Here is a 22061-nt window from a genome sequence, read left to right as displayed (position 1 = left end):
AATCACAGTCAGTGCTCCTGTGTTGTCATTACAGCGACATTTGTAGGTTTCAGCCATGCCCCCATCAGCGCAGGGATGACGTGTGGAGTACCAGTCCTCATTAAAGCGTTTCCTGGTGTGTGCCTGCCCCATTTCCAGAGAAAGGCTTTTCACTCCACCACTGCCTAGAAGTGACTTGCATGCAATCTTCAGTTTAAAACATTATGTTAGCATCAGCTGGACTGTTCCCCATAGACTATTCAACTTCAAACCAGCCACTGAAACCTGCAGCAATGGCACGAACACCCAGAAACCAGAAGAACATTCCTGCACAGCTGGTAAAGCCAGCAACCCAAGTTCAGTCCTGGCCCCTCTGCTGTATGGGGAATTTGCATGTTCTGTCCTTCACCCCAGGCATTTCCCCTGAGACATAGAGTTAATCGCTTCTTGCAAGTGACCTTTACAAGAAAGAAGGGTGAACTTATTCAAGGATACAGGGTACTGAGGGCATGGCAGAGGAGTAAGTAGATGTGTTTACACTAGTGGGAGAGTCATCAACAAGTGGTCAGAGTTACTAAATGAGGAGTTGATCATTTAAAACTGGAATTCTGTGCCTCCCCCACCCAACCCATGGTGCTGGAGACCAGATCATTAGATATTCAAAGTTCAACATGAATGTATTATCAAAGTCCATATGTATCACCGTATATCACTTTGAACTTTGGTTCCTTGCAGGCATTTACAGGAATATGAAGAAATACAATAGAATCTATGAAAAATTATAAACAGCAAAGGCTGGCAAACAACCAATGTGCAAAAGACAAACGGTACAAATAAAAAAGTAAATAAATAAAACTGAGTTGTAGAGTCCTCCTAAGTTGTGGAATCAATTCAATGTTGAGGTGAGTGAAGTTATCCACACTGGTTGAGGGGTCTGATAGTTGTAGGTATACAATCATCATGATCTGATATCTGTAATTAAGATATAGATATATTGGATTGAAATCAATATGATATTTCTATTTAAGGTGAGAGAAATATTTGAAAAACCAAGGAATTGAGAGCCGTCTGTAGCTTGCACAAAAGGGGAGGTGACACAAAGGTTGGAGGTGTTGTGGATAGTGTGGAGGGCTGTCAGAGGTTACAGCGGGACATTGATAGGATGCAGAACTGGGCTGAGAAGTGGCAGATGGAGTTCAACCCAGTTAAGTGTGAAGTGGTTCATTTTGGTAGGTCAAATATGATGGCAGAATATAGTATTAATGGTAAGACTCTTGGCAGTGTGGAGGATCAGAGGGATCTGGGAGTCCAAGTCCATAGACACTCAAAGCAGCTGCGCAGGTTGACTCTGTGGTTAAGAAGGCATACGGTGTATTGGCCTTCATCAATCGTGGAATTGAATTTAGGAGCCAAGAGGTAATGTTGCAGCTATATAGGACCCTGGTCAGACCCCACTTGGAGTACCGTGCTCAGTTCTGGTTGTCTCACTACAGGAAGGATATGGAAACCATAGAAAGGGTGTAGAGGTGATTTACAAGATGCTGCCTGGATTGGGGAGCATGCCTTATGAGAATAGGTTGAGTGAACTCGGCCTTTTCTCTTTGGAGCGACGGAGGATGAGGGATGACCTGTTAGAGGTGTATAAGATGATGAGAGGCATTGATCTTGTGGATAGTCAGAGGCTTTTTCTCAGGGCTGAAATGGTTGCCACAAGAGGACACAGGTTTAAGGTGCTGGGGAGTAGGTACAGAGGAGAGGTCAGGGGTAAGTTTTTTACTCAGAGAGTGGTGAGTGCATAGAATGGGCTGCCAGCAATGGTGGTGGAGGCAGATATGATAAGAGACTTTTGGATAGGTATATGGAGCTTAGAAAAATAGAGGGCCATAGTAATTTCTCAGGTAGGAACATGTTCAGCACAACTTTGTGGGCCGAAGGGCCTGTACTGTGCTGTAGGTTTTCTATGTTTCTATGAGTACAGGCCAGTGTAGAACAGCCATGACCATATTGAATCAAGGGGCCTGCTCCTATTTTCTCATGTTCTGCTGTGGTAGAATGAGGGGAGATTCATCTGCAGGGGAGATTGTTGGAGAATGGGATCACTCCGAGCCACCACAAATACATTGAGCTGAATGTTGTGTTACAAAGAAATCGGAAACATGGGGGTGATTAATTTCGTTCAGGCTGTTGAACTGTCCAGGGTTAGGACGGTGCACCGTGTATTATCAATAATGCCAAATCAGTGCAGCGGAGACAGGAGAGACTGCAGATGCCAGAATCTGGAGCAACAGACAATCTGCTGGAAGAACTCAGTGTGTTGAACAGCATCTGGGGGTTGGGGGTGGGGGGGTGGTAGGAAACATTGACATTTTAAGTTTAAAACCCTGCAACAGGGCAGTCAGATGAGTTTTGGAGACCGATTGATGTCACGGTGCGGTTGTTTGGCATGTCTCTGTGGGCACCAGCTGTGAAAACGCTAATGCCTTAAACAAGGTGTCAGTTGACACACTTCCCATCAGAGACGTACTCACACATCTGAGTCTGCCTTCACAAATCAGGAGACCAAGTTATATCTGACAATTGTGAGAGGGGACTAGCCCCATCCCCTCCTGTTTCCGACTCCCCCATGATGTAAATCAGAACTTTCATCCCTGGAAGGCAGAGAATGCCATTTGGAACCAAGATAACGAGGAATATCTTCACTTGGAGGATGATAAACCTGTGGAAATCTCTACAGGTGAATATATTCTGAGGGATGGGGTGGGGATAAAGGATATGAGAAGACAGCAAGGTTGTAAAGAGGATGGTCTGCTATGATGATATTGAAAGGAGGAACAGGTCCAAGCACATGAATGGATTACTTTGCTCCTGTTTTACGAGTTTTACTGAGATGTGCCAACTGTCCTAAACTCATTATGTGGAATTGATGCCAACCAAAGAATCTGGAAATATAACATAACCTTTTGCAACTTTGTGTTCAAATGTTATTGAACCCTCTCAGAAACAAATCATGGAAATCTTACCCTGAGATTTTATGAAAATGCTGCAGTACCTCCAGACACAATATATGAACAGTGCCACTGATTCAGGTAACACAGAATGCGACTGTTTTGCCAGGGAAATTCTATGCATGACTGTGACCAAGTCTCCAAGGGGAGATACTGTGCAAATGTGACATACAATTTCAGAGAGAAAGAGGGGGGTTGCAAATGTGACATTCTCTCTGAAGTGAGGTAACGTACAATTGTGAAGATAGCTGGCCTGTGTGACAGTAACTCTAATTGATAATATGCCTATGTGTCAGCCCCTCCTGAGAGAGGGCTCTCAAAGGGACCGTAGTTACAGGGAGGGGGTGGGGTGGGAAGAATGCTGAAATCTGACATTGTCTCCTTGGAGAGGTAATACATAAATGTGAGCACCTATCCCAGGAGAAAGTATGCAAATCAGCAAGTATCTTGTGTGAGAGATAACATGTAAATGTGACATTAAATCCAAGGGGCAATGTGACAAGATTTCTGTAAAAATGTATCATTATTCAATGGGGGAAAAGAAGATTAATGTGGTTATTTCTTCTGGAAACAATGACATAGACGTGATACTATGCTGTGGAGGAGACAATGTATACAATGTGTAAATGTGATGGTCTGTTGGAGGAGAGAATGTGTGAATCTGTCAGGGTCGCCAGGAAAAGAGAAGGTGTGAACGTGACAGTGCTTCATGGGCCAGAGAATGTGTGAATGACTTTCTGCCAAGGAGGCAAATGTGACAGTGTCATGGGAGAGTGAATGTTTAAATGTGACAGTGTGTTATGGGAGGTAGAGTTTTGCATACAGTTAAGGACTCGAGTAGCACAAAAGCAGACCCTTTCATTCCACATGTCAATATCTATCATCAACAGTGACGATTAATGAAAGCGGACAGCAACCCCATTTACCAGCTCTATACACATAAGACCATAAGAACGTAGGAGCAGAATTAGGCCATTCAGCCCATTGAGTCTGCTCCACCATTCCATCATGGCTGGTACATCATGTTCATCTGCCATTTCTTTGCTCCCATCACTACCTCAGCAGCATCATTTTCCTGTAGTCCAATATCGACTCTCACCTCCCTTTTACTCTTTATATAACTGAAAAAGCTTGTGATATCCTGCCTTATATTATTGGCTAGTTATACTTCTCCCTCTCAAATTGTAGTATGAATTCAATCATATTATGATCACTGCCTCCTAAGGGTTCCTCTATGTCCAGCTCCCTAAGAAGATCTGGGTTATTACTCAACACCCAATCTAAGATAGCCTTTCCCCAAGTAGGGTCAAGCACAAGCTGCTTTAAAAAAAGCCATCTCATAGGCATTCAATGATTCCCTCACTTGCCATCCAACACCAACCTGATTTTCCCAATCCCCCTGCATATTGAAGTCCCCCATTATAATTGTGTCATTACCCTTATTACATGCCTTTTCCAGCTCCCTTTGCAATCTTAATCCCACATTTTGGCTACTAGTTGTTTTTTTACCCTTGCAATTCCTTAACTCCACCAACAAGGATTCAACATTCTCTGACCCTATGTCACCTCTTTCTAAAGATGTGATTTCATCTCTTACCAGCAGAACCACACCACTACCCGTGACTTCCTGCCTGTCCTTTCAATACAAAGTATATCCTTTGGTGTTAAGCTCCCAATTATGGCCTTCTTTCAGTCACGACTCAGTGATGCGCACAATACCATACCAACTGATCTCTAATTGTGCCACGAGTTTGTCCCCCTTATTCTGAATGCCACGCGCATTGAAATACAACACCTTTAGTCCCGCATTCTTCGCCCTTTTGAATTTTACCTCTGTGGTACAATTTAACTCTTTGTTCTATCTACATTTGTACTCAGTCATTGGCTTGTCCTTCTTTACATTCATAATGCACCCATCATCTACTTTTAAATCTGCTGGCTCATCCTTAGCTCTATCATCCTGGTTCCCATCCCCTGCCATATTAGTTAAACCCAGTCCCAACAGCTCTAGTAAACCTGTCCGCAAGAATATTGGTCCCCCTTGGATTGAAGTGCAACCTGTCCCTTTTGTACAGGTCCCAACTTCTCCAAAAGAGGTCCCAATTATCCAGAAATCTGAATGTAATAAGGGTAATTACAGAATTGTAATGCGGGACTTCAATATGCAAAGGGATGGAGAAAATCAGGTTGGTATTGGATTGCAAGAGAGGGAGTTTCTTGAATGCCTATGAGATGGCTTTTTAGAGCAGCTTGTGCTTGAGCCTACTCAGGGAAAGGCTATTTTAGACTGGGTGTTATGTAATAACCCAGATCTTATTAGGGAGGTTAATGTAAGGAAACCCTTAGGAGGGGAGCGATCATAATACGATTGAATTCATGCTGCAATTTGAAAGGAAGAAGTATAACTCACATGTATCAGTATCACAATAGAATAAAGGGAATTACAGAGGCATGGGGCTTGGAGCTTGCCCAGGTGGATTGGAGGGGGATAATATCGAGGATCAGCATCCGTGGAAATGATCAGTCAACGTTTCGGGCCGGAACTCTTCAGTCCTGACAAAGGGTTCCGGCCTGAAACATTGACTGATCGTTTCCACGGATGCTGCCCGACCTGCTGAGTTCCTCCAGCTTGTTGTGAGTGTTGCTTTGCTTTGACCCCAGCAGCTGCAGAATATTTTGTGTTTATAATATCGAGGATGATAGCAGAGCAGAGATGGCTGAAGTTTCCGGGAATCATTCACAAGGCGCAAGATAGGTATGTCCCACAGAAAAAGTTGTTCTCAAATGACAGGGGTAGGCAACTGTGGCTGACAAGGAAAGTTAAGGACTGCATAAAGGCCAAGGAAGGGGCATATAAGGTAGCAAAAGTGAGTAAGAAGTTGGATGATTGGGAAGCTTTTAAAACCGAACAAAAAGCAACTAAAAAAGATATGAGGGCAACTATTAAATAATATTAAGCAGGTTACCGAAAGTTTTTTCAGTTATATAAAGAATAAAAGGGAGGTGAGAGTTGTTATTGGACCACTGGAAAATGGTACTGGTGGGGTAGTAATGGGGGACAAAGCAGTGGCAGATGAACTTAGTAAGTACTTTGCAACAGTCTTCACTGTGGAAGATACTGACAGTGTGCCAGAGGTCTGTGAGTGTCAGGGAGCAGCAGTGAGTGCAATTGTTTTTACAAAGAAGAAAGTGCTAGGCAAGCTGAAAGGTCTTAAGGTGGATAAGTCATTTGGACCAGATGGACTATATCCTAGAGTCCTAAGAGAGGTTGCTGAAGAGATAACGGATGCATTGGTTATGATCTTTCAAGAATGACTTGATTCTGGCATGGTCCCTGAGGACTGGAAGATTGCAAATGTCACTCCACTCTTTAAGAAGGGAGGAAGGTAATAGAAAGGAAATTATAGGCCAGTTAGCCTAGCTCAGTGGTTGGGAAAGTGCTGGAGTCTATTATTACAGATGAGGTTTTGAGATACTTGGAGACTAATGATAAAATAAGTCAAAGTCAGTATGGTTTCTGTAAAGGGAATTCCTGCCTGACAAATTTGTTAGGGTTCTTCGAGGAAGTAACAAGCACGGTGGACAAAGGAGAAGCAGTGGATGTCATTTACTTGGATTTTCAGAAGGTGTTTGATAAGGTGCCACACATAGCTGCTTAACAAGATAAAATCCAGGAAAGATACTGGCATGGATAGCAGAATGGCTGACAGCCAGGAGACAGTGAGTGGGAATAAAAGGGGCCTTTTCTGGTTGGCTGCCAGTGACTAGTGGTGTTCCTCAGGGGTCAGTATTGGGATCGCTACTTTTCACATTGTTTGTCAGCGATTTGGATAATGGAATTGATGGCTTTGTGGCAAAGTTTGCAGATGATACGAAGATAGGTGGAGGGGTAGGTAATACTGAGGATGCAATACAATTGCAGCAGGACTTAGACAGATTGGAAGAATGGGCGAAAAAGTGGCAGATGGAATCCTGTGTTGGGAATTGTACGATAATGAGTTTTGGTAAAAGGAACAATAGTGCGGACTATTACCTAAATGGGGAGAAGGTTCAAACATCAGAGGTGCAGAGGGACTTAGGAGTCCTCGTGTAAGACTCCCAGAAGGTTAATTTACAGGTTGAGCCTGTGGTAAAGAAGAGAAATGCAATGTTAGCATTTATTTCAAGGGGAATAGAATATAAAAGCAAGGAGATAATGCTGAGCCTTTATAAGACACTAGTCAGGCCGCACTTGAGTATTGTCAAAAATTTTGGGCCCCATGTCTCAGAAAGGATGTGCTGTCATTGGAGAGAGTCCAGAGGAGGTTCACAATAATAATTCTAGGAATAAAGGGGTTAATAGATTGGAGTGTCTGGCAGCTTTGGGCCTATACTCACTGGAATTTAGAAGAATGCGGGGGGGGGGAGTGTGGGGTATCTCATTGAAACCTACTGAGTGTTCAAAGGACTAGATAGGGTGGATGTGGAGAGGATGTTTCCTATGGTGGGAGTATTCAGAACTAGACTGGGGACTGACCCTTTAAGACGGAGATAAGGAGGTTTTTTTTAGCCAGAGAGTAGTAAAATCTGTGGAATACTCTGCCACAGGCTACGGTGGAGACCAAGTCCGTGGGTATACTTAAGGCGGAAGTTGATCATTTCCTGATTGGTCAGGGCATCAAAGGATACGGTGAGAAGGCATGGGGTTGAGTGGGATCCAGGATCAGCCATGTTGGAATAGCAGACAGACTAGATGGGTTGAACGGCCTAATTCTGCCCCCTATGTCTTATGGTCTTATGATCTTATGCCTTTTCCAGCTCCTTTTGCAATCTTAACCCCTCATCTTGGTACTATTTGGAGGCCTATGTATGATTCCCATAATTTTTTTTTACCCTTGCAGTTTCTTAACTCCACCCACAAAGATTCAACATTCTCTGACCCTATGTCACTTCTTTCTAAAGATGTAATTTTGTTTCAACAGAGCCACACCACTGCCTATACCTTCCTGCCTGTCCTTTCAATACAAAGTATAACCTTTGATGTTAAGCTCCCAACTATGGCTCTCTTTCAGCTCTAGGTCAAAGTCTTCTATGCCTTGGCAATTCAAATATTCGTCTGGATTGTGTTTATATGTCGTGACATTATTCACATCATGACCTTCTCAGGCAATGTGCTCGAGACTGCAACCACCCTCTGGATGAAAAAAAAATCTTCCTCAGATATCCTCTAAACCTCTTCATCTTTCCCTCAAACTATGTCTTCTTGTTCTTAGCACTTTGATATGGGGGAAAATGCTTCCTGCTATTTACCCTGCCTCTATACTCCTCATAATTTTATCCTCAGTTGAGTTTCCCATTAACCTCCACTACTCAAAAAAAAAACACAGCCTCTCCAGTCTCTCCACCTCATCCCAGGCAACATCCGTCTGAATCTCATCTTCTCCAGAGCAATCACATTCTTTCGCTAAGGTGATGACCAAAAGCAGCACCCAGTTCACCAAGCCAATACCTTATAAAGTTGCATAACAGTTAGGCTACTCAGCCTGTCGAACCTGCTCTGACATTCCATCATGGCTGATTTATTATCCCTCTCAACCCTGTTCTCCTGCCTCCTCTCATCATAACACCTCTCTGCTTTCTACACCATCTTGTCTATTACCATGTCCAAGTTCCCCCAGGCTCTCTAGAGCTCTGCCATTTGTAATTCTTGTTAGTTTTCCCAACAACCTGCCCGTATTAGGATTGGATTCCCTCTGCTATTATCTTGTCCACGATACCAACTGATCAGTATCTGGTAAGATTATTTTCCTCACCATCAACAATACCACATATTTTGTGTTTTCTGCAAATTCAATAATCATACCTCCAATATTCATACTGAAATAATAATGTAAATGACAGACAGTAAGTATCTCGACACCCATCCATGTGGCAAGCCTCCACCATCACCCTCTGTCTTCTATCAGCTTGGATAGACAGACGGAATCTTTTTTAACCCGGGGTTGAAATGATTACTAGTAAAGGAAAGCAAAACAAAATGCTGAAGGAACTCGGCAGATCAGGCAGTACCTACGGAAATGATTAACGTTTGATGTTTCAGACTGAGATCCTTCATCAGGACTGGAAAGTGGGGGGGCAAATGCCAGAATAAGAAGGTGGGGAGAGGGAGAAGAGAACATGCTAGAAGGAGAGAGTCTGGGTGAGCAGAGGGGAAAGTTTACAGGTGGTCTGTGGGGCAAGTTAGTTCACTGGTTGGAATGGAATGCCAGGGAAGCAGGTACAATGGTAGCATTTAAGAGGCAGTGAGATAGATATCTGATTTTGCAGGAATGGAGAGATAATTATCATGTACAGGCAGAATAGAGAGAGAGAGTTTAATTTGTGATTGTGTTTAGTGCAGACATCATGGGCCAAAGGATCTGTTCCTGTGCTGTACTGTTCTATGTTCCAACGTAGACCACCTCCCTCGAGCTATTTACCCTCCCATACATCTGCTCCATTCCATCGTTGACTCTGGCACGAGGGAGATACGTAACACCCAGGAATCCTATTTGCCACAGGGATGCCTTTCTGCTGCCCTTGCAGGCGAATCCCTATGGCTAGCACTTTCCTCCCCGCCCCCCCCCGCCCACCTCCACATGCAACAGAACCACATGTGCAGCCACTTGCTTTCCACTGAGAGGCCAACCGCTCAGCCGAGTGCGTCTCTTTAAAAGGAGCGGAGCCACCAGGGGCTCCTTAACCACCCACTGGACCCCCTGTTCCTCTTGCTGGTCACCCATTACCTGGCTGGCCAGCTTAATATCTACAATGTTCTCATTGTGAATAGTTCCATCTGCAGTGGCTCGAGGTGTTCAGTCAGGAGCTGTGGCTAGACGCTCCCCTACACATGTGCTTGCCAGGGATGCAAAATGTGTACCTGATTTCCCACGTAGAACAGGTGGATCACACCACAAAGTCAAGTTCCCCTGCCATGGTTACCACTGGGCTATCGTAGTACTCTAAATTAAAGTGAATAACTGATTATCCTAGAGGAACTCAGCAGGTCAGGCAGCATCTATGGAGGGGAATAAACAGTCCACGTTTTGGGCTGATTCCTTCGCTGGGTTCCTCCAGTATTTTATGTGTGTTGCTCTGGATTTCCAGCATCAGCAGAATTCCTTGTGCTTGTAACTAATTGTCCTGAGGGATTTATCCCACTGTCAGCCTCACTGTCAACAATCTGAAGTTCCTACCTTTGAGGATTAAAGAAAGATGGAAATACCCACAATTTCAACTCACCAATCACCTTACATGCTGAAAAATCCTCACTCAACAAAAATTGCACTTTGAGTTTGTTGCCCTGTGAGACAACTGTTTTTTTAAAAAATATATTTATAAAGCACCATGTATGTTCTTTGGCTGCCTTCTCATTCTATCCCACAGCAAAAGACCTATCAGTTGAAATTGATGAATGTTATTTGACAAGATTATAATGTGTAACTGTAATAGTCTCATGGGGGAGTGAATGTGTAAATGTAACATTGTCTTCAGGAAGTGTGAATGTGTAAAAGTGCCTGTGCCTCCTGGAGACATGAGTATGGAAATGTGACCATCTCTCCTGGGAACATCATTGTGGAAATATGACCATCCCTCGGGAATGAGTGTCTAAATGTGACCATCTGCCCTGGGAACGAGTTTGCAAATGGGTCAGTGTCTTACGGAAATGTAAGTGTGGTAAGTGTGTAAATGTGACCATGCCTTATGGAAATGTAACTGTGTATATTTGGCAGCATCTTGTACAAGTATGAGTGTATTAAAATGACAGTATCTCCTGGGAAAGTAAGTGTGCAAGTGTGACAGTATTTTATGGAAAGTGTGGGTGTGTGAAAATGACAGTGTCTCCAGGAAGTATGAATGTGTAGTTTTGTCAGTATTTCCTGGGATATGCCGTGTGGGATTAACTTCTTCAAAGGAACTGTGTGACTGAGACTTTTTTTTATGGGAGAAAGAATTGTACATTTGGTAATATCTCCTGGGAGTGATATCACCCAGATATAGGACTATCTCCTGGGGAAGTTGTATGCAAATACAAGAGTATCTCTTGATTGAGTTAATGCAGAAATTTCATGTTATTCTTCAGTTGTCTATGAGAGTATCTATCTCAGAGAAAAAATCAACAACCAATATCCTCCCTGAGACAGAAAGCTGCCACAGAGGAAGTTACTGAGTATCTGCCCTCTCATGAAAGTTCAAACATTTCCAAGTTTAAAAGTTCCAAGTAAATTTATTATCAAAGTACGTATATATCACCACATTCTACCTTGAGATACATTTTCTTGCAGACATTCACAGTAGAACAAAAGAATACAATAGAATCCATGACAAACTACACACAAAGACTGCCAAACAACCCACATGCAAAACAAGACAAACTGTGCAAATACAAAAGAAAAGGGAAAAAAAATACCGAGAATGAGTTGTAGAGTCCGTGAAAGTGAGTCTGGATGTTGTGGAATCAGTTCAGGGTTGAGATGAGTGTAGTTATCCACGCCAGTTCAGGGGCCTGACGGTTAAAAGGTAATAAATGTTCCTGAACCTGGTAACTTGGGACGTCAGGCTTGTGTCCGATGGTAGCAGGAAGAACAGAGCACGGCCTGGATGGTGGAGGTCCTTGATGATGGATGCTGCTTTCTTGTGACAGCTTTTTTAGATGTGCTCAGTGGAAGGGAAGGCTTTGCCTGTGATGGACTGGGCTGTATCCACCACATTTTGGAGGCTGTTCCATTCTTGGGCGTTGGTAATTCTCTACCAGGCCATGATGCAACCAGTCAGGATACCCGCCACTGTGGACCTGCAGAGGTTTGTCAAAGTTTAGGTGACATGCTGAGTCTGCACAAACTTGTAAGAGAGTAGAGGTGCTGCCGTGCCTCCTTTGTAATGGCGCTTTCATGCCGGTCCCAGAACTGATCCTCGGAAATGATGATGCCAAGTTACTGACCCTCTCGGCCATTGATCCCCCAATGAGGACTGGCTCATGGACTTTCGGTTTCTTCCTCCTGGAGTCAATAATCATCTCTTTGGTTTTGCTGACATTGTGTGAGAAGTTGTTGTTGTGGCACAATTCATCCAGATTTTCAATCTCCCTCCAAGATACTGATTTGTCTCCATCTTTGATGTGAATGATATTTAATAGAATTTAAAGTAGGAACCATGAATTCTGTCTGAAAAGAATCAAAAGCTTCACGTTGGTTCAACAGGCTTGAAACTGCTTAATCTTTTGTGTGCTTTTTGAAGTTACAATTTTGTAATTATTTTTGAATATTTGAAATTTTATATTTAAATTGAAGGCTTTTGTTATTTAAATTGTTCTTACACTAAAATAAAGGAACAATTATGCTGGAAATTTGAACAGAATCTCACAATTCAACTGGCAGTATTCATAGCTGTCTGATAAAATGGCTTGCTAATTTGAAGAAATTGGTGTCTGAGTTTTCAGGGTACACCCCTCCCTCTCCAGGAACAGAAGAGGGTCTCAGTAGTGGAATCCTGTAACACAAGCCATGCACCAACAGCCTGCCCTCTTGAATCAATGCCTCCTTGTCTTCAGTCTTGCATGTCACAGGCTCTTATTACTGTTGAATGATAATAATTCGCCAGAACTATTGGGAGAATGTCCTGTTCTTCTTTAAATTATGTCATGGAATCTTTTTATATCCATCCAGAGGGCAGATGGAGCTTCAGTTTAACCTCTGATCCAAAGGACAATTCTACCAACGGTGCAGTACTCTGGAATTCACTCTGTGTCAGCCAGGAACATCTGTGGAGTGGGACTCAGACCTGGCTATCTTCAGTGTCTCAGGAGCTCTTCCAAAGACAGGGGGTCCGGTTTGACCCTGACCAGTGTGGCAGAGGTCTATGCTGGGTGCTTGAAAGGAACCTCACCTGTAAAGGTTGAGGGTTGTCGTCAAATGTCATTGTCGCTTTGGAGACGCAGACTGTACATGCTGGAATCTAGAGCAAAATTTACCAGGGTGCTCAAACAGGCAGCTAAGACCAAGGCAGACAGTGACCTTCTCAATGAAGCACAGAAGAGATGATAATGCTTTTGCAATGTTGGTTGCTGTCTGCAGGCTACCTGAACCAGGCAACTAATAAATTTGGCACTTTGTTCTCCTCCTGTGGCAGAGCTGTGAAGCGAGAAGGTCTCCTTTACTTCTGTGACGAAATTCTGGTAAAATGTCATCCACGGCAACAGAAGCTGCTCCTGAGAAATGAGATAAAATATTGAAGAATGCACACCTTATCTAGCACACACACATGCATACTTTTCAGCAAGTGCCTGAACCAGCAAGGCATAGAAGAAAATTGAAAAAATGCAGATAAATGTTGTCAATATAGATAAATACAATAGTTGGTGTAAGACTCTCTGACTGACACTTGTTCATCAGATAGGGGTTATTCTTACCTCAGATGGAAGGTTTAGCACTGGATATAAATTTGGAAACTATACTGAAGTGCATAACATGCTTATGCCAGATATCCTATCAGTGATTTCAATTAATTTGTGCTCAGATTAAGTGCAAAGTTCGAGTCTTGTACTTTTTAATGTTACAATGCTGCCACACAAGATCTTTATTGGAGTTGAAACAACCCGTTACCATGTCACTGTCTTCTGTGATTTGTCAGAAACGATTTTCTTGAAGCCTGTGGAGGATGGGTATGATTACTGTCAACCTGGGCAGCTGAAATGATCCGAACCAGCAGTCAGTGATGGGGCAGACATTCATTCTCAGGATATGGATGTTGCCGGCAAAGCTAGCATTTATCACTCGCCCTTCCACACACAGTACGCTTTCTGGTGCGAAGCTGCTGCCCTGTGCCAGTGCAGTCTGTATGGTAAGGACCCTCCCACAAGGTGACCTGGGACCTGATTGGTTTGGTGAGTATCCGAACCCTGCAATGTACCAAAGAGCCACATGCCAAATTTTCTCTGCTGAACCTATGGGAGGAATTCTAACAACATCGGTTAATGAAGAGTTGGGAAACTTATTAGGCGATTCTCATCAGATCTTGGGGGCAGTAGGGAGCTGAAACGGATGTGGAGGAGGAGAAATAGAGCTTGCAATAATATACACTTTGTGGCTATTTTATTAGGTATACCTGTACACCTGCTCATTAATGCAAATCTAATCAGACAATGCATAAAGGCATGTAAACATGGTCAAGAGGTTCAATTGTTGTTCTGAACAAACATCAGAATGGGGAAGAAATGTGATCTAAGTGACTTTGACCATGGAATGATTGTTGGTGCCAGACGGGGTGGTTTGAGTATCTCAGAAACTGCTGATCGTCTGGGATTTTTACACACAACAGTCCCTAGAGTTTACAGAGAACAGTGCAAAAAACAAAACAAAATCCAATGTGTGGCATTTTTATGGGCAAAAATGCCTAGTTAATGAGAGAGGTCAGAGGAGAATGGCCAGACTGCTTCAAGCTGACAGGAAGGCGACATTAACTCAAGTAACCCCGTGTTGCACAGGGGTGTGCAGAAGAGCATCTCTGAACGCACAGCACGTTGATGGGCTACAGCAACATAAGTTCCACTCCTGTATCTAATAAAATGACTACTGCGTATAGTATCATGACCTCAGGGTACTCAGGAACAGTGACAACCAATAAATTAATGTAGTCAGTGCTGCCTTGTGCAACTGGATCCTGGACTTCCTGTCAGATCGCCAGCAGGTTGTAAGAGTGGGCTCCCTCTCCTCCAACGCTCTGACCCTCAATACAGGAGCCCCTCAAGGCTGTGTACTAAGTCCCCTCCTTTACTCCCTGTATACCCATGACTGTGTCCTCACCCACAGCTCTAATCTGCTAATTCAATTTGCTGACGACACTACATTGATTTGGCCTAATTGAAGGAGGAGAAGATGGCGGCCACTCCGGTGAATGATATCTGTAATCTGTCAAGTAGGGTGCCATGCACAATCCTGATCTGATGGAGACAGACGTGAGAGAACGGAGGAACATCTGGAGAAACTTCTGAAGTGCCTTTTTCGCTGCCGCTGTTACTGTGGGATCCAGAATCTCCGGAGGGGAAGGCCCTGAATCTTCGACTTTGCTTGTTGCTCGGCGGCCGGGACGGGGTCGAAGTGCTTGGCAGAGATGGTGCTCGGAGAGGCTGTGTCGGAGGGCTGGTTGGAGGCTCGAAGTTTTCAGACGGACTCAGAGTCCGCTGCAGTCGGGTGCTTCCAATGCATCGACAGTTGTCGGTGCCTGGAGGTTTATGGTAGAGAGAGTTTCTCCCTTCTGCCGCCTGCTATCGGGGACTATTGGGAGTTATTCGGAACTTTAAGACTTTTTTTTACCATTCCCATAGCCTGCTCTTTATCAAATTATGGTATTGCTTTGCACTGTTGTAACTATATGTTATAATTATGTGGTCTTGTCAGTGTTAGTCTTTGGTTTTTCTTGTTTTTTTTGTGATATCACTCTGGAGGAACATTGTATCATTTCTTAATGCATGCATTTCTAAACGACAATAAAGGAGGATTGAGTGTCCTCATAATCTAATCTAATCTCAAACAATAACGAGGGATGAAGTCATCTCTTTGACAGTGGTGTCAAGAAAACAACTTCTCCCTCAATGTCACAAAAACAAAGGAGCTGGTTGTGGGTTACAGGAGGAATGGAGACAGGCTAACCCTTATTGACATCAATGGATCTGGGGTTGAAAGGGTAAACAGCCTCAAGTTCCTCAGCATCCACATCAGTGAGGACTTCACATGGTTTGTGCACACCAGCTTTGAGATGAAAAAGACACAACAGTGCCTCTTTCACCTCAACAGTTGAGGAAGTTTGGTATGGGCCCCCAGATCGGAAGAACTTTCTGCAGGGGCACAATTGAGAGCATCCTGACTGGCTGCATCACTGCCTGGTATGGGAACTGAACCTCCCTTAATCGCAGGACTCTGCAGAGAGTGGTGCGGACAGCCCAGCGCATCTGTAGTTGTGAACTTCCCATGGTTCAGGACATTTACAAGGATAGGTGTGTAAAATGGGCCCATAGGATCATCATAGGACCAAGCCATCCCAACCACAATCTATTCCAGCTGCTACCATCCGGGAAGGGGTACCGCAGCATAAAAGCCAGGACCAACAGGCTCTGGGACAGCCTCTTCCACCAGGCCATCAGACTGATGAACTCACGCTGACTTGAGTGCACTCTATATTACACTGTTCTATTTATTATAAATTACTGTAATTGCACATTACACATTCAGATGGAGACGTAATGTAAAGATTTTTACTCATGCATGTGAAGGATGTAAGTAAAAAAAGTCAATTCAATTCAATACAATAATGTAGGAAGCAGCAGACAGTTGTATGGTGCTGTAAGTAACTGTGTGTTTGGTTTGTGGGAGAAATATGAGATAAGATGCCATTTTGTTCAAGGTAATGCTGAGGCATTGTTTACAACAACCTGGGAGGACGAGAGAGTTCAGATTTAATATCTCATTGGATAGGACGTCATATCAAGCGGTGCAGCATTGACTCAGTGCTACACAGAGGGATGATCATGACTGTTCACATCCCCACAGCTGATCTTGAACATGCAACCCTTTAACTCAGATGCAAGAGAGTTGCCACTGAGTCACAGCTGACTCCTTAGTAAGTTTTCAGTGGCAGCTGAACATACAGAGAAAGGCACATGTATGGAACTAGATTTAAAGGAGCATTTGATTGATAGTTGGGTGAATGGCAGTTTGAGGGTTAAAGTGTTTTTCTAAAGCCCTCATTTTTTGCTCCTCTGCTTTATACCCACTGCATTGTAGACCAAGTGTGCAATATAGAACACCAACATTTTAATCTCAAGCACCAACCAATAGCATTACTCTCAGAACATCTTACAGGACCAAGTTGGTGGGCAAAAAGTGAAATATGCTGATACATGAAGTGGTTAATCTAATTGGAAAAGATATATTGGGTAACTGGTTAAGTATAAGAGGGAGGCGAATTACTATTTCTGGTCTCTTCATTGTCCCTGATTTTAATCGTTCCTCCATTGACAGCTGTATCCTCAGCTGCTAAGGTCCAGAGCAGTGGAATTTCCTTCCAAACCATTCTGCCTCTCGAGCTCTTTTGTGATGTTGCTTCATTAACCATAAGGCATAGGAGCAGAATTACGCCACTCGGCCCATCAAGTCTGTTCCGCCACATCTCGTGCCTGATTTATTAAGCCTCTCAGCCCCATTCTCTGCATTCTCCATATGAACTTTGATGCCCTTACTAATCAAGAGCCCATCAACCTCTGCTTTAAATATACCCACTGCCCTAATATGTCTGTATGTGCCTCTATTCAATATATTTGTTATCTCTCCAGAGAGGTGTCTTGAGGTGCTTTGCTGCATAAATAGAAAACTTGCAATATATTCAACTTATATGCACACTTTTAAGTATATAACTACTTATAGTGGTTTGAGTGTTGGCGTGTGGCCAAGTGGTTAAGGTGTTCGTCTAGTGATCTGAAGGTCGCTAGTTCGAGCCTTGGCTGAGGTAGTGTGTGTGTCCTTGAACAAGGCACTTAACCACACATTGCTCTGCGATGACACTGGTGCCAAGCTGTATGGGTCCTAATGCCCTTCTCTTGGACAACATCGGTGGCGTGGAGAAGGGAGACTTGCAGCATGGGCAACTGCTGGTCTTCCATGCAACCTTGCCCAGGCCTGCGCCCTGGAAACTTTCCAAGGCGCAAATCCATGGTCTCATGAGACTAACGGATGCCTATAAGTAGGTTTAAGATGTGACATAAGTAGTTGTAGATGATAGAATTTGATCAAGAAAGGAAAGTGAGGTGTCTTGGGTTGCACATATACAACGGGGCTGAATAGTGTATTTCTGAGCTGGCAGTGTTACATAATCATACAAGATCAAATAATGGAGCTGTTATAAGCTTGTACTGACTTTGAGTGGTATTGTAAGGACAGAGAGAGAGAGACTGAAAGAAGCTGTGGGCTCGAACAGAGTTTCTTTTGTATGGTAGGTGTGGAGCCGCCTTTTGCTGCAGGGTTGGGAGGTGAGCTTCTTGCCATCGCGGTGTCACCTTTCAGCTGCGGGTTGTTGATAGCGACGGCTCCCGCTGGCATCACAAGGGGCTGGGGTGGAAGTGACATTTGGCCCCAGAAAAGGAAGGGTGTTCTGGAAAGGGAAACGCGAGATAGCACCCAGAAGCACAACTTGTCAGGTGGAAGAAAACACACATATCAGGAAACTGGGAAGGACGGGAGTTATTTTGAGAGTGTTTTGATTGTGAATCGTTCTGGATTTGTTTCTACTGCTGGGAATGAGCCCCCCTTCAGTGACCTATCTGGAATTGCATGAAATGGACCTCTAACCCAGGCCAGAAGGGATTGCAGGTGCACGCACTATTTTTTGCCACTCAGAGGAGGGCTGACACCACATTCTACCCGTGTCAAATGCTTCATATGGTAAGTCTGCCTGCAGTGAGCTGAAAACCTGTCAGTTCGACTGGCTGTAAATCTTCAAAGCACTGTTTGGTAAACTCCATAAGTTTACTTTTCATGTTCTACTTTATACTTGCCATATGTTCTTCAAACATACTTTGGATTTGTTTTTAGTTTCTTGTTGGGTTAACTTCAGGTGCTGTTGGAGTTTAACCTTGAAGTGGCCCTGCCTGTTTATTCACTTTGAGAGTGAGACAATTAGGGTGAGCGTTACTGTACAGACAGGTGCACCATTATGTGGGCATGTCTTTTCAAGAAGCTGCCTTTTGATATTTTAAATGTGCTGACTTTATTTTTAAAAAAAGCATACTTGTATAAAAAATGTCATAGCTTGTTCTTGTTTGGTGCCTATTCCTTTAAATCCAGTCACAGTACAGAAGGATTTTAATGACCTTTGTTCAGGTTTTTCTACCACTTTATTTTGGTATTAAGTAGGAGGTTTACAGGTGTGTAAACATACAAGTTACATTCAAACAAAATGGTGAGATTGGTACAATCCCTTTTCAATGATGAAGATCACGTTGCATCCATAAAGCACACAGCATTATGAAGGACCCCCACACACCCCTCATACAAATTCTTCTCCCTCCTGCCATCTGGCAAAAGGCACCGAAGTATTCAGGCTCTCACAACCAGACTATGTAACAGTTTCTTCCCCCAAGCCATCAGACTCCTCAACACCCAGAGCCTGGACTGACACCAACCTACCGCCCTCTACTGTGCCTATTGTCTTGTTTATTATTTATTGTAATGCCTACACTGTTTTGTGCACTTTATGCAGTCCTGGGTAGGTCTGTAGTCTAGTGTAGTTTTGTGTTGTTTTACGTAGTTCAGCGCAGTTTTTGTATTAATAGACAATAGTCACTAGGTGCAGGAGTAGGCCATTCGGCCCTGCGAGCCAGCACCGCCATTCACTGTGATCATGGCTGATCATCCACAATCAGTACCCCGTTCTGCCTTCTCCCCATATCCCTTGACTCCACCGTCGTTAAGAGCTCTATTTAACTCTTTCTTGAAAGCATCCGGAGAATTGGCCTCCACTGCCATCTGAGGCAGAGCATTCCTCAGATCCACAACTCTCTGGGTGAAAAAGTTTTTCCTCAACTCCATTTTAAATGGCCTACCCCTTATTCTCAAATTGTGGCCTCTGGTTCTGGACTCCCCCAACATCGGGAACATGTTTCCCGCCTCTAGCGTGTCCAATCCCTTAATAATCTTATATGTTTCAATCAGATCCCCTCTCAGCCTTCTAAATTCCAGTGTATACAAGCCCAGTCGCTCCAATCTTTCGATATATGACAGTCCCGCCATCCCAGGAATTAACCTCATGAACCTCTGCTGCACTCCCTCAATAGCAAGAATGTCCTTCCTCAAATTTGGAGACCAAAACTGTACACAATATTCCAGGTGTGGTCTCACCAGGGCCCTGTACAGCTGCAGAAGAACCTCTTTGCTCCTATACTCAACTCCCCTTGTTATGAAGGCCAACATACCATTAGCTTTCTTCACTGCCTGCTGTACCTGCATGCTTACTTTCAGTGACTGATGAACAAGGACACCCAGATCTCATTGTACCTCTCCATTTCCTAACTTAACACATTAAGATAGTAATCTCCCTTCCTGTTCTTGCCACCAAAGTGGATGACCTCACATTTATCCACATTAAACTGCGTCTGCCCACTCACCCAACCTGTCCAAGTCATCCTGCATTATCTCAACATCCTCCTCACATTTCACACTGCCACCCAGCTTTGTGTCATCTGCAAATTTGCTAATGTTACTTTTAATCCCTTCATCTAAATCATTAATGTATATTGTAAAAAGCTGTGGTCCCAGCACCGAGCCTTGCGGTACCCCACTAGTAACTGCCTGCCAGTCTGAAAGGGACCCGTTAGTCCCTACTCTTTGTTTCCTGTCTGCCAACCAATTTTTTATCCATGTCAGTACCTTACCCCCAATACCATGTGCTCTAATTTTGCCCACTAATCTCTTATGTGGGACCTTGCCAAAGGCTTTCTGAAAGTCCAGGTACACTACATCCACTGGCTCTCCCTTGTCCATTTTCATAGTTACATCCTCAAAAAATTCCAGAAGATTATTCAAGCACGATTTCCCCTTCATAAATCCATGTTGACTCGGACCGATCCTGTTACTGCTATCCAAATATTCTGCTATTTCATTTTTTTATAATTGACTCCAGCATCTTCCCCACCACTGATGTCAGGTGAACTGGTCTATAATTGAAGGAAATTTACATTAGGCAGGAAATGGTGTTGGATAGGCTGTTGGAGGTGGCTTTAGAAATCGTGGATGCATTGGTAATCATTTTCCCATGTTCTATAGATTCAGGATCAGTTCCTGTGGATTGGAGGGTGGCTAATGTTGTCCCTCTCTTCAAGAAGGGAGGAAGAGAGAAAACAGGGAATTATAGACCAGTTAGCCTGATGTCGGTGGTGGGAAAGATGCTGGAGTCAATTATAAAAGATGAAATTACGACACATCTGGATAGCAGTAACAGGATTGGTCCGAGTCAGCATGGAATTACAAAGGGGAAATCGTGCTTGGCTAATCTCCTGGAATTTTTTGACGATGTAACTATGAAAATGGACAAGGGAGAGCCAGTGGATGTAGTGTACCTGGACTTTCAGAAAGCCTTTGATAAAGTCCCACATAGGAGATTAGTGGGCAAAATTAGGGCACATGGTATTGGGGGCAGAGTACTGACATGGATTGAAAATTGGCTGGCTGACAGAAAACAAAGAGTAGCGATTAACGGGTCCCCTTTGGAATGGCAGGCAGTGACCAGTGGGGTACCACAGGGTTCAGTGCTGGGACCACAGCTGTTTACAATATATATTAATGATTTAGATGAGGGAATTAAAAGTAACATTAGCAAATTTGCCGATGACACAAAGTTGGGTGGTAGTGTGAAATGTGAGGAGGATGTTATGAGAATGCAAGGTGACTTGGACAGGCTGGGTGAGTGGGCGGATGCATGGCAGATGCAGTTTAGTGTGGATAAATGTGAGGTTATCCACTTTGGTGGTAAGAACGGGAAGGCAGATTATTATCTAAATGGAGTCAAGTTAGGAAAAGGGGAAGCACAACGAGATCTAGGTGTTCTTGTACATCAGTCACTGAAAGCAAGTGTGCAAGTACAGCAGGCAGTGAAAAAAGCTAATGGCATGCTGGCCTTCATAACAAGGGGAGTTGAGTATAAGAGCAAAGAGGTCCTTCTGCAGCTGTACAGGGCCCTGGTGAGACCACACCTGGAGTACTGTGTGCAATTTTGGTTTCCAAATTTGAGGAAGGACATTCTTGCTGTTGAGGGAGTGCAGCATAGGTTCACAAGGTTAATTCCCGGGATGGAGGGACAGTCATATGTTGAAAGATTGGAGCGACTGGGCTTGTATACTCTGGAATTTAGAAGGCTGAGAGGGGATCTTATTGAAACATATAAGATTATTAAGGGATTGGACACACTGGAGGCTGGAAGCATGTTCCCGCTGATGGGTGAGTCCAAAACCGGAGGCCACAGTTTAAGAACGGTAGGCCATTTAGAACAGAGTTGAGGAAAAACTTTTTCACCCAG

General features: G+C 43.8%; 1 protein-coding gene across 4 annotated transcripts in view; it reads left to right on the top strand.

Moving 5' to 3' along the window:
- Positions 1-22061, top strand: part of sash1a (SAM and SH3 domain containing 1a) — a 140150-nt gene that overhangs the window by 15367 nt on the left and 102722 nt on the right. The window contains exon 1 of one of the 4 annotated variants that reach the window (XM_063056320.1): positions 13659-13884. The exons of 2 other annotated variants lie outside the window; for them this stretch is intronic. Coding sequence is in view for 1 of the 2 variants with exons in the window: in XM_063056317.1 (XP_062912387.1) it covers positions 18422-18433 (12 nt within the window). In the remaining variant the exon portion in view is untranslated. Of the gene's footprint in view, positions 1-13658; positions 13885-18381; positions 18434-22061 lie in introns of those variants that run through there. One more of the 4 variants, XM_063056317.1, reaches the window with a different exon arrangement.

Source organism: Mobula hypostoma, chromosome 8, assembly GCF_963921235.1.
Source record: "Mobula hypostoma chromosome 8, sMobHyp1.1, whole genome shotgun sequence".
In the NCBI taxonomy this organism is placed as follows: domain Eukaryota; kingdom Metazoa; phylum Chordata; class Chondrichthyes; order Myliobatiformes; family Myliobatidae; genus Mobula; species Mobula hypostoma.
The sequence above is the reverse complement of the archived record's forward strand: the minus strand, read 5'-3'. Positions and strand labels throughout refer to the sequence as shown.